This window comes from Tinamus guttatus, unplaced genomic scaffold (assembly GCF_059628265.1).
Source record: "Tinamus guttatus ecotype Peru unplaced genomic scaffold, ASM5962826v1 Tinamus_guttatus_pri_ptg000676l, whole genome shotgun sequence".
Taxonomy (NCBI): Eukaryota; Metazoa; Chordata; class Aves; order Tinamiformes; family Tinamidae; genus Tinamus; species Tinamus guttatus.
The window spans coordinates 2,129,878-2,143,322 of NW_028289210.1; the positions used below are offsets into that span (position 1 = coordinate 2,129,878).

The window sequence follows — 13,445 nt, forward strand, 5'->3', positions numbered from 1 at the left end:
ACTTAAAACTTCATCAAAGCCAAGGATACCCAAATGCTCATTTGTACCCCAAAAACTCAGAAAAAAAGAAATTCTGAAATACCGTTTCCTTTCTAAAATACATTTTTTTTTGTTGTTAAGCAAGAACTGGATTGGAGGCAGTATGAGATCAATCCTGACTCCAGTGAAAAAGCCTGAGTGTGCCAAAGGCATGATTAGAACACTTTGATCCTGTGCTAAATGTGAAGTATGTAATAATGTGTTACAAATAACCAAGGGGTCAGACTCCGATCTACTGATGCACTCTGCGTGTTTCCTTAGGGGACAGCTGGCAAATGGAAGCATTGGGTCAGAAGGCTGATAGCGTTGCACTGGACTGCTGTGAGGAGGCTGGAAACAGATCCCAAAATGGGAGGTTTGCTAGTGCTGCTGTTCCCCTTCCTGGGAGGGAGGCAGGCGTGCTGGGAGGCTTTCCTTTTACCTTTGCAGATAGAAACACCGGTCGTTCTCCTCCAGTTGTGTCACACTGGTTGCCTGAACGTGTGACTGAATGTGCAACTTCCCAATCCGGTGCCTGGTTCCCGCGTGCAGCGGGATCGCGCTGTTCCCGGTGCCGGCACACCAGCCTCTTCATGAGTGTTCAGGCAGCGTCGTGCATCTTAGCTCCTCGCAGCGACACAGGCCTGTTGTCTCGTGTGTGCCAAGTGTGAATTTTCAACTGTATCTGTCTGTCTGGTGACCTTAAAACTATTGTAACCCTGGCGTTTTAATCCTTGTTCCGTTGCAAGTAGTCTTCCTCATCTGCATTCACTGCTGTCGCACCGGGTAGTTTGAGAGCACAATCTAATAAGACCTCCTGTAATCTAGCCCTCTGGTGCATGTCAAACCTTTGCCTGTGACTTACTGTCTGCTTATCAAAGAAGTTTTCTTTAAAGCCTGTTTTTTAAAAGACTAGGTGAAGAATCTTGCCAAGTTCACTGTTACTCAACTGATTACTGTGAGGAAAAGTACTGCTGAAGCAGAGTTGAGAGCTGTACTTGTTCCTACTGTGACATGGTTGAAGAAAGTCAACAGCATCTGATGAATTTCTACAAGGCATTCAAAACAAATGTTGTAATAAAAATGTTAAAAAAAAAAACTTCTAAATTACGATGTAAGTTATGCTTATTTTCCCCTTTCCTCTTTGGTTTCAGTGATTTTTATTTATTTATTTTTTTATTCTAGCAAAGGAGTGAGGAATTGTTCAGTGGGTCCAGCTGGGTGGTGGGCATGGCAGCTGTCCTACTTGTGTGCAGCAATGAGAAGGCAGATGTAGCTGGCTTGAAATCAAACAGAACATTCCAGAAAAAAAAAAAGTTAATTCTATGGCAGAGATGGAGAAAGATGCTTTTGACAAGCAACAATTAGTTTAAGGGTGTGTTTTGTTTTTCAAAAGTTCTGGAGGCTCTTAATGCCATGTGGACTATTTGACTTGTGAAGTTTGAGATATGTGCGCTATCTATGATAGCGTTAACTGAGTCACTGGTGTTGTCTGTTGTCTTGTGTTCAAATGATTTCTACTGGGCAAAATGCTGCTCAGTGGCAAATATGAAAAAAATACCAGTTATTGCATCACACTGAAGATGAGCAACACTTGCCTTTTATTATGATGATTGTAACCACTGCAGGTATTGCTTCATCTCTCCTGATTTTTGGTGAGAAGAAGTTGAAGTAAAGCTGTGAGAAGAGAAGGAAGGAAAGTCTGGGGATATTTGGTCTTTGCAAAGATGTATGAAGGACAAATCAAATATTACCATGGAGGAATGGTTTAGAGGAACTCATTATATTGCCTTTTGGAGGAGAAAATGAGAAAACAGTTCAAGCAAGAAATCTTTGGAGAAAAAAACAAAGAACAAGACTATGTTAATAGTTGGTGGAGGCAGTAGGGAGACAAGGTTAATTTACTGGTCCAAGATATTGTCAAAAAAGATCAATGCAAAATTAAACATGGAAAAAATAAAGCAAGTGTACCCTTTTCAAGAAAGGGAGGTCCTAACATGGAGAAGAACTTACATACTGAAAACTAGCTGTGCTTGTCGTGATTTGAGTACCGAAACTGCTATAGTCTACCTTAAAAATATCGGCTGTTGTAAAGAAAAGCTACTTGAGCTGAGAAAACACGGAGGATGTTCAAAATATCGCAGGCTGAGCCTTAACCAAAACCTTGGTAATGTGCTCTCCAGTCTGCATAAAGACAATAGAGGTGGTGGATGGGCTACCTACTTAGGAAATAAAAACAACAGATGTGTATCAAAATGCTCTTCAGCCGAGGACCATCAATAAAAGCAGTACTAACGAGGACGAGTTCTTGGATACCTCCCCCATGCCCACGTTTGTGCTTCTTTTTGCTTGGATTTAGGGAAAAGATGAATAAATGAAGCCTGTTCCCATGGTGACTGTATTCTGAGTACCCAGACAGGCTGTCTGAGAGTGCCTTCATCATGTTTTAACCTGCCTTTTAGGATGAAAAGCACATCTTGGAATGCTTTTCTTGCTCAGCCCCGTCTCGGCTCAAGAGCTTGCTCCAATTAAACCCATTTTTATACCATTCATTTTTCAGAGAACTTGCTTGTTTCTTCATGTTTCCTGCCATCACTTTATCACTGAGTCCTGTATAAAAAATAGCATTACACCACATGCTAATCATCTGAACAAATTCCTATATGTAAGTGGAAGATGAAAGTTTTAATAGTGCGTGTTTCTCTTCCTCTGCTGCCACCCCAAGTTCAGTGCTGAGAAGCTGCAAGGCTCACAGTAAGACTTGCACGGAGAGAGCCGCTCTGGTGCCACGGGCTCCTTGGCACTGAACTACCAAAGTGCTGGGGGTCGCTTGTGCTCTGAGGGTTGCTGCAATCTACAGGTGAACAACCCTCAGATGGTTTCTGTGGGAAGGGCGCGCATTAGGAGCTTCCCTCCGCCAAGGACTTGCGGTACTGAGGCAAAAAGAGAGCTCCAAGAGGAGCGGCTGGTACTGAAGTAGTTGTGAGCACAGGGAATGAAAGATTGGGCAAGGACATTGAAAATGAAAGAAACCCTGTGGGCCGAGAAGGACAGCCAGAGGAACAGTGACGTAAAAGGTCTGGAAGGTGAGAAAAAAGATGAGAAAGCCAATAAAGAAATCTTTGGAGAAACTATTGCTGGGTTTGAAATATTTTCCAGATACAGCTTCAGCAAGGAGAAGGTGACATTATCCTCAGCAGTTTCAGAGTAGATTTACATTTGTTTAAACTGTTACACTTCAGAGGTCACACAGTATTACTGTGAAAATACCGTGTTGAACATGCCTTGATACTATGGGACTCACACATACTTGTTATGGAAGTGCGAGAACCAAATCTCTGAATGTGTGCTAGGGTGGTGAGTTTTTGTGGAGTTTTTGGGTTTTCTGTGTGTGTGTGTTTTGTGTGGGTTTTTTTTTTTTTTTGGGGGGGGGTGGTTCTTTTTTGTATATGTCACAGCATGGTCTGTTCATTCATGGCAGTGTGTGAGATGAGTCAGAGTTAACAAAGCCGTGTGCAAGTGAGAAATCCTGCAACATTGAAAAGGGGGCACATTCACAGCACTATGTCATGAAGTTGGGATCTTGGATCTATTTACCACTTTGGCTTTTGAAAGCTATCAGTGACAGCCTTATCTCTGTACCAAGTTCACCTGAAACATTTCAGATTGATGAAAAAAGATTTAGCACTTCCATAAAATTTACTTTCTGCAAATATTTGTTAAACCAGTGTCTCAAAACTTACATAAAACTAGAAAGTGTTTTTTTTTCCATTTTATGATTGTGCACAAAAAAAAAAAAAGGTTCTGCAAAATTCAGTTTAAGCCATGTTCTCCTCACCATTTTACTGCACATTGCTATACTTTAGTGTAACAGCTATAAATTTTAATCATTTCCCAGTCTACTGAAACTATCATATGACTTATCCTAGCCTCAGGAAAGGTGTGCTATGGCTAAAGTCCTATAAGAAGAGTCTTATTAAGGGGATAATCCATCATGCTCATGATGGGAGATGTGAGGATGAGGCTGGTGAATACCACTGTAGCAGATTATCTAGGTGTCATTTACGACTGTGCCCTTCATACACGCTGCCTTTCAATAAATTATGTACTCTGTGATGGTGTCCTGAAAGTAGACATGTCAGCCCTCTTGTTCGTTACAGGATATGAGATGAGCTCTGTGAACTCTTCCTTTCTGTGTCTTTCAGGATATGTAACACATATATTGTAAGATCAGTTCTGATTTGGTTTATCCTCACTAGATGCCTACAGTTAACTCTTAAATGTGACAGCCTCATAGAAAATCTTCACTGATTCTGTCTAGACAACCAGCCTTAGGAAATGTAGTGCTGTAGACTGGGACACTTTCAAAGGAGATTTATGTTTGTTTGTCACCAAACACTGAGAGCTGGAAGCACCATCCGTAGCTCCTCTGTGGAGGTGTTGGGCAGCTCACAACATGGAAACGGCTGACGGCGAGTCAGGAGGATGAAATGGCCTGGGCTCACGAGTGCATTTTCTGCATTTAACACTTCCATCCTGTCATATCGTTACTGCACTAAATACCAAGAAAAGTAGCAGGAAGGGAAAAAAATATTTTAAAATGCAACAGCCAAGTGTCATACCCTACCGCCTATGAGAGACATATGCCTCAAGAGGCTAGGATTTATTTTGGCAGAAAGATGTGCCAATGCAAAATTTACATGCAACAAAATGCCTTTTTCTCCCCAAAATGTGGATATAAAAGGAAGTCGTGTGGGGAAGGGAGCAGAAATCCTCTTTCCAATTTGCAGAATTTACTCAAAAATACCTTGCATCCTATTTACACGCATGTGTGGGGCAGACATTAGGCAGGGAGAAATAGGGGGGGATAATTTTCTTCTTCTGTCCCTCATTGCCAGTAAGTAACCAGGGAACAACTGTCAAACCAGGGCGTTGAAGTTTTAAGAATTTTATTAAAAAGCAGCCCCTCAATCGAGCTGGCCCCTAGGCAGCACACGCGCCTTCACAGCGGAGATCACCAAGCAAGCCGCGAGAACCCGCCTAGGACACGGCACTGTTATTTTAGGAGTGCTTTACAGCGCCCCTGTCACATGAGGCCGTTTTACTGCTGTGTCTGACTGAGGCGCGGGTCGCTGCAGCGCTGAGGAGCGCCCGGTTCGGCTCGGCTCGGCTCGGCTCGGCCCGCGCCGCCGGCCAGCGCAGCCCAATGCTTCCGGCGGGGGCGAGTGAGGGGAGAAGCGCGCGCTCCGCACTGAAATTCTCCCCCTCAGGGCGGAGGCGACAGCATTTAACGGGATTTATGAGTTATTTTCAAGATCCGTGAGGAAAATAAGGTTCCGCTCTGCTTTTCTCTGCGGAGAGGAGCTTGGGAACCGCCCACTGCCCCCTCCCCTCCCTGCACAGGGGATGGTACCGCCGCCATGCACGGGAGGGCGGGGCCGCTCTCGCGAGGAGCCGTTGGCGGGGCTGGGTTGTCATGGAGACGGCGGCGGCTCCCGCCGGCGGCCCCGGTTCCCTCCCGGCCCGGAAGAGCGGCTCGCTCGCCCGTTTGCTGACACCACCTGTAAGCGTCTTGAGTGCTTTCCTTTAGTTCTACCAGCCCCTCTAAGCTGTGCTCTGCCGTTACGGCCTTGTGTGCGTGTCTCTGTTCATCCTTTTTGACTTGCACTGAAAGTTTTTTTTTTTTTTTTAATGGAAAACTCTGAAAATCCCTGCGCCCTGGAGAAATGTGCATGTGGCGATGTGCACAATGTGTTTTTTTGCAGAGCAACGTGCATTTCTGTTCTGCGAGCTCCTAACTGGGAAGGGAACACAAATAATTATCGATTTCTGGTTTGCGAGCTCCCACAGCTTGTGACTGCTGCACGGTAAAAAGTTTCCTGCTGCCGTGCTTCATGTCTTCTAGATATTTATAAAATAACCTTGCCCTTTTGTGCTAATTTTGGTGGTCCTTTGTTATTTATTTTTATTGTCTGTGTTTTAGGTCACAATGAATATTACAAGGGGGAGCTTGGATAAAATGTTGAGGCCTGCATCTAGCTCAAGAGCGTATCCTAGCTGTAAATCTTTAAGCGCATCTATGGAGGTGTTAAGCCCAGAGCTGTGTTTGCCAAAGGTAATGCTTTACGCCTTCAGCCTCATTTTCCTAGCAGAATGTAAAGAAATAAATTCTTTTCTGCTTATTGTTTTTATTTTTTAATTGCACAGAGTTCTCGAGTCAATAGATGTGCTATGGGATTGCATGAAGCTTCACGCAGAGGGGCTGCTCCTTATGCATGCTCAGAATAATGTTTAACATATCCAGTTGAGTTGTATCTCCAACTTGCCTGTGAACTAGGGTCATAGTTGGATGCTTCACAGATCTATTATCTTTTCTTCATGGGTCCATAGTGAGACTTTCAGGTTGCTATCAGATTACTTTCTCTTAATGATGTTAATTAAACTGTATGTGAGTTTAGTTAGTGAGAGATTAGGATGTTATCAGTGCAGAACACCTGGAGGATGAGGCTGTTGTGCACAGGCTCTTAACAGCTCAGCTGTAGCCGCTGCCCATGGCATAGGTCATAGACCTCTCCAAGTCCTGCAGTGGTGGGAATGATAAATGTGTGCCAAGGGCGCGTCAGGGTGTTATCTGCGAAGCAGAGCTCTCTGCAGCAGGGCAGAAGACTGTTCTTTTACTGAGGATGTGCTCTGCCATTTTGGGTAGAAGCACTGTTAGCCTTTGGAGTAGCATGTGATTATATCTACTATTTCCCTCCCCCATCTGCAATTGTAACTTTTATGGTAGTAATTAGTTTACCTTTCATAGGTTGATTCGTCTGTCAGTTTGACCAGTAATCGGCAAAGCTACTGCTGTCCAAAGGAAAATAAAGATGAGGACAGAGAAAAGTCTGACATCAAGAGATTAAGAACAGCTAAACAAACTTCAGTGGAGAGTATTACCATCACTCTTCAGGAGTATATACAGAATCCTAATGAGTTGTCAGGTGGGGAAGCAGCTAACATGTTTTGAGTTGTGGCTAGATCAAATGAATTTGTATAATTTGTGTAAAATTCAGTTATCAGATGTAAAGAGGGTGCAATAGTTAAAATCCTAGAAGTAGGAGGAAGATGATGATGTCAGAATTAAAACCTTTTTTTTCTCTTTACCTATTTGAATATAATAGTAATGGCAGTGATAATATAGTAGGTGTCCTGAGACATCGAAGCAGGGATCTGCTTGTTAGTATGGGCCTACAAGGTCAGGATAGAGCCTCTGCATCTCATTCACGGAACCATGTTAGAAAGTACTTCCAGTAGCATGTTTCTTATCAAACTTTTCAGAGGTTATGGTCATTTTTGAGCAATTTTGTTGCCTGGTAATGGTCCATCAGTCTAAAGAAATTAAAAATTGTAAGTTAAGGGATTTAACAATTCAACAATGCAAATCCTAATAACACAATTTCAATATGAAAATGCAATATCTTATTTTAATGAAATACTATATGTAGATGTGTTTTATTTATATTTTTTGACATTCTGTAAGTATTAATAAACTAATTTTCCAGAGCTTCTGACTTATTAAAAACACAAGTGAAGGCCAGTGTGCGAAGCAGTGAGTTTTGTTGGATACCTTCTTCAGATGTAGATAGATTTCATGGTGGAATTGTAGTCAAAAGAAATTCCTTAATTCCTGCACCTGGTGCTTAACTTAAGTCCTAGTGTAGTTGTTTTAAGCAGTAATCTGCTGTAAAGGCTCAGTGGTGGCCCTTAGTTGAAATAAAAATGTATTTTATTCTCTTAATTGTTGATGGTTCATGTGGTATTTTTAAAAAATCATTTCATATTATCGTGAAAGGCTTTTTACTTTATTTGTTTTTCAGGATCTCTCTCTAATTCAGATTCTGGGGATGATAGTGCTGAAAAGACTTCCAAATTCAGTGAACCTTCCCAAGCAAAAAAAATAAGTAATGCCAGAGAGCAGAAAATGCAATTAAATATTTTGCTTTCCTTGTTATTAACATTTCTATGAGAATTTGAGACCTCAATGTATGTATGTGCTTGCATAGGCATCTATGTATATGTGTGTGTATGTGTAAAAATACTGTAAATAGAAAAAAATATATGCCAGGTTTTCAAAAGGAGAGTGATCAATTATTTAAGGATTATTTCATTAGAGAATATTCACTTTATTGTTATATCAGCTTTTGACTAATATATCATAAAACGTATGTTTGGCTGATGTAATAAAGCAGAATCCAGTGACAACTAGGATACCAGTCATCTAAAATACCATTCATTTCATTGGGACAGACTTCAAAGTCTCACTTAGTAGGTTTAGCTCCAAATCCACTACTGGATTCAGGCCAGTTGAAATAAGTCTTCCTTTCCCTTCTTTTGTCTTTGGGGCTTCTCTAGTGTTCAGTGGGACTTTTGCAGCTTTTTTCCTTGTGGAATCAAACACCTCTTCTGGCACAAAGAAGAGTAATATATCACAGTAAATGGTTTAGGACAATAGATATGTAAAGCTTTTGATTTCAAAAGATTAGGAAATGGAAACATGTTCTGCAGGAGCATTAACTGTATATCCAAATTTACTTCTAGTTTTTAAATTGATCGAATAGAATTCAAATTACTCCCTTTTGTCTTTAATGTTAGAACTATTCTTATACTTTAAATTTTGTCACAATCATCATACCTTTCAGTGGTGTCTGTAGTTGTCAGTGTTTTTTTTCCTCCTGTGTATCCATGTGTTCACTATTTTTGTCAAAATGCCAAACTCAGAATCAATGACTTTATGATTATTTCAATGTTCAGTGCTATTTATTTGTTTGGCTTCCGATAATAAATTCACAAGTTTGACCAGAAAAAAAACCTTTGAAGCTTGTGGCACAGGGGCAGTGTTGTAATTGTCTTCCTTTGGAAGCCAGGCTTGGCTTGACCAGGAACTAGGGCAGAGTTTGGTATTATAGGAAGGGAAGAAAGGCAAAAAGTGATCAGAAATCGTATTTTGCATGTCGAGGGAAAAAAAGAAACAATGTAGACTTTTAAGTAGTGTTAGTTTCCATAACATTTTACAAAACTGCATTTTTCCAAAACCAGTGTCAGACTCTCTTTTGGCTGAGATGAGAATGAAATTTCTGTAGTGTTTAAAACTAGAAAAGTCTCTCAACTTTATGATTATTCAAGTTAATGATTGACATTTAATATGTATTCTAGTAGTGAATCTGAATGCATGAGAAATTTTTGAATTTTAAGCTAGTTTTGTCCATGATTGTCATCACTCTTGATGTTGTAATTTTTCCTTTTTAAATTTCACTCATTTGCTGAACAGAGGGCTTACGCCCACCCCAATTCAACTGCAAAAGCTAAGACCTTAATTCATTAATCTCTTTTTAAATGCTTTTGTATTTCCCCTTGCTGCAAACACATCTAGAAGTGAATCTGATACATTCACACTAGTGAATGATTTTACTCTTGTCTGCAGTTGCTGTCAAATTACTTGTGTTCTTTCTTTTTTTAATTGAAAATTGTCAAGCTAATTTTCATTTTAAATATAATTTACAGCAAACTCCTCCAACTTGGAAGATTCTGAACAGGCAGGTATAGATCCTCTGATTGAAGCAGCAATAAGGAAGATGAATAAACTAGACACAATATTGGCAAAAAAACACTTGAAAGAGAGAGCAATTAAAAAACAAGGCAAAGAAATGAGAGCAAAGCTCTGGGAAGAACTTCAGGTTAGAAATATACAATTTAAATAACATAGCCTATCTAAGAGTACGTCTGTTATCTTCCATAATTGTCGCTTTCAGTGGATTTGGATTGAGCTGTGTATTCATTACAGCATTTATTTACTGAATGAAATGTACCTCTGCATAAAAGATGGTGCATAACAGAGACTTCCAAGTTCCATTATGTCAAAACTCAAGGGCATATTCCAGTAGCCTCAGGAAGAAAACAAATTGTTCTGATATGGTTTAAAGCCTGCTTAATTTCTGTTTTGAAGTTTTTATAAGCAGACAAGGTATTTTGCTGCAACTTTAAATGAATACTGTATATATTTATGCTTTATTTCCTTTAAATAGTCTGTCAGTACTTCTGGAAGTCATGAGGAGATAGAAAACACAAAACACTTTTTAGCTTTAATCTCATCCTGGCAGGATACAGCTGGTAAGTGAGAGACACAAGTGAATACCCTGATATGATTATCCTGTATTTTCAGCATGTTTAGGCAATAACCAAGGAAATTAAAACTGTTTTGGTAAACAGAAAAATCATGATTACTAATGTATCAGGGATGTTAGTGAAATAGATCACCAGGCTGCAGTACTTGGTGTAGGAGGGGTGGGCAATTAAAACATTTTAATAGGAGCTCTAGGGATGTTTTGGGCCTCTCATATATACACGGGAAAATATTTTCAAGTGTAAAGAACAAACCGAAGGAAGCAATGGCAATGCCATGGTAAGGATCTGATAATATGACTGTACCAGAAGAAGAGAAAGGCAGACTCCAAGGGACTGCCAACAGATTCAGTGACAGAATGGGACCAAATACTGATACCAGCTACTCAGTTACATGTTAGAAAACAATGAAGGAGGATGCATATGACCCAGCGTGGGTGGGGGAACTGCACTGAAACCAACTGCGGGCATCCTGCTCCCAGTGTCTTGACTATTTGGACATATGTGCATACTAATGTAGCAATGTGAAGTGAAAAAATAAGCAGAAATAAGCAAAACTTTAGTGTGTGTGTGTGTATATATGTATATGTATATATTCTGTGCTTAAGTTTTGTTTATTAAGAGCACAAAATTTAACTTGGTAAGAATGATATATTAAAATTGCCCAGTAGGTGTCAGCATATAATTAAAAATAAAAAGGGGAGGGGGGTAGACATCAATAATGCACACAATTGCTAATGAACTCTGTGCTTCTTTTCATTGTTCTTGTCAAAGGTTACTCTGTGCCCCAGTGAACGCGTGTCGTATGGGCTCTAGTGTGCCATGCTGGCATCATTCTGCATAATTTAGATATTCCCCCCCCCCCACTGGGTCTTTGTCTTATTCTTTCTATAATATGCTAGTGGTGGATTTCTTGGGTCTGCATTTTAAGGACTGATAGTGCCAATACTTGCCAGACTGATAATGAAATGTCATGTAATTCATACACTTTGCTTTTCAAAGCTTGAATTTGATACAGAACTTTTAAAATATATTATCTACAATATCGTTGATTATAATTGTGTATAAATATATATAACATTATGATAGACATATGTAATTGTTATAGAGCTCCATAATGAAGTATATATTATTTGATAATTACCTTTTATACAGATAGATAATTGTAATTCTTAATGTGGCTATGATGCCAAAAAAGGTTCTGAATAAAAAATCTTTAACTAATATATCCCAGCCACTTGGAAAATTCTGACATGCCTGTGGGAGAAATGTAAGTCAGAAAAACCCATGTTTTCAGCTGAGTGTGTTAAGACTTGTTACTACAGGCTCTCTCTCTATGTGTGTGTGCATATACATATATGTAGTTTTTTAAAAGCAAAATCAGAGGTATATGAAACAGTATGAAGAGTTCTTCTGTTACATGTTCATACTGATGAAACACACACTACTCTTTCACCTCTATTTCTTGAAAAATATAGTGGTGATGTAATTTATCTAAAAAGAGAAAAGTAAATTTCTGTAACTTGTGTTTGTGAGATTTTTATAGAATGATATGAGTGAAACTAGGTCATTTTTAAATGCGTTTTAATTAAACTGTACTGAAAAATTTCTTAACAGAGCCCTTCCATGTTAAAGAAGATGAAATATGTATTTCAGTATTTCACACACAAATTAATCCAGAAGATTATGATTGTCATAAAAGCCATCATAATCACGGTAAGCTTTATTAACTGTATAACTCTTATTTTCTGATATGACAAAACAACATGTGAAGTGGTTGGGTGATGATGACTTTCCCTTCATGGCTGAGCCAAGAAGTCAGAAAAAGTAAGTTTGGCTGTTGCAATGACAATCAATATCTCTCACTTTTTGAAAAGTGATAAAAATGGAAAAACTTTGTAGGTAACCTAAAGCATTTTATTTAACATGATATAAAATCTTTTCAAAATAATGAGAATTGTGCTTTTGTTTTTCCCCAATTTGAAATGTATTTTTTCGCAGTTAACTATTTTGTCATATGTGACATGACAGAAGAGGTGGCTTCCGCTGCCATTGCTGTCAGCTGCAATTGCTCAGTTCTTTAGTCTACCATTTTATGTAAACAGAAGTGATCTAACTCTGGTGAGTGGCCAGGACGACAAAGACACAATGATCGAGTGTTCCTGAGGTGTGAACCACTGATGGCAGAATGTGACTTGACTTTATAGAATGTGACTGCGTGTTTTATCTTTCAAGTCATGACCCCAGTCCCCTTTCCATTCTTATCCACCTTAGTCCCCTGGTATGTGCTCTTCATTCTTCCCTAAATGGAAACTTGACCCTTAGGCTTCAAATTTCACAGGTTTGCTGCAGTGTCTTTGCAGCTTTTGATATCTGAATTCAGGGCACCTACACAGGTCCGGTTGGGAGCTGCTGTTGCACATGCAATTTTGAGGTGATTTACATGGGTTTGGGAACTCATGAAGCAGAGGCCACTTGTAACTCATGAGCAATAAAGTACTTACATGACTTACTGATTCTACTGAATACTCTTGATGTGCTGTCTGATTTCAAAAAGCTTTTTTTTTTGATTGCTCTTGGATTTTTGTGTAATACTTGTCATAAAAGGTAGGGCCTGAGCAAGAGGAGTTGACGCACTGTTGGCTACGCTATTACCTAAGCAATCCCACCGGGATGATCTCTAATGTATTCCTTGTCACAGTAACCTGTATTGGTCCCTTCTTTACTTGAATGATCTGAGATACTGTGTACCATGGCTCCCTCTTAAAAGCACTCCTGCTACAGGTAGCAGAAAGATGTAGTTTAAAAGCAAGTTTCATACATGCTGCATGTTATGTTCATATTTTGTTTGGTTGTTTCAGGATACAACTCCTCGTATTCATATTTATCTGTAAATTCTTAGATGATTCTACTTCCTAGATAGATTCAAGGTCTTTTCTTTCTCTGTTACGTGATAATATCAGACAATTTGGGATGTTTTCCTGTGAATAACTGAATTTGTACAGTGACAAGGGATTTTTTTGGTGGTCAGGTCCCATGCTTCAAACTCGTTAGAGTTTGCTTGCAATTTCAGAGCAAGATTCAAGAGAATGTTGCGCAGTTTTTGTCTATGGTTTGTAAAAAGGTGCACTGAATTTATTCTATACCTTTGAACATACTAAAAACAAACTCTCAATCTGCAAGAGGGTTGCTTTATATATAAACTGTAAAAGAATGAGCTGCTATGTTCTATCATCTGTTTTTCAGCTGTTTAAAAAAAAATG

At 39.5% G+C, this 13,445-nt stretch overlaps 1 protein-coding gene across 1 annotated transcript in view; it reads left to right on the forward strand.

Annotated features, from left to right (window-relative positions):
* The first annotated feature begins 6,005 nt into the window (after positions 1-6,005).
* Positions 6,006-13,445, forward strand: part of FSIP1 (fibrous sheath interacting protein 1) — a 54,663-nt gene continuing 47,223 nt past the window's right edge. Inside the window, exons 1-6 of the mRNA XM_088536585.1 lie at positions 6,006-6,133; positions 6,827-7,004; positions 7,881-7,964; positions 9,565-9,737; positions 10,086-10,170; positions 11,800-11,898. Coding sequence (XP_088392711.1) covers positions 6,008-6,133; positions 6,827-7,004; positions 7,881-7,964; positions 9,565-9,737; positions 10,086-10,170; positions 11,800-11,898 — 745 coding nt within the window. The 5' untranslated portion in view covers positions 6,006-6,007. The remainder of the gene's footprint in view (positions 6,134-6,826; positions 7,005-7,880; positions 7,965-9,564; positions 9,738-10,085; positions 10,171-11,799; positions 11,899-13,445) is intronic.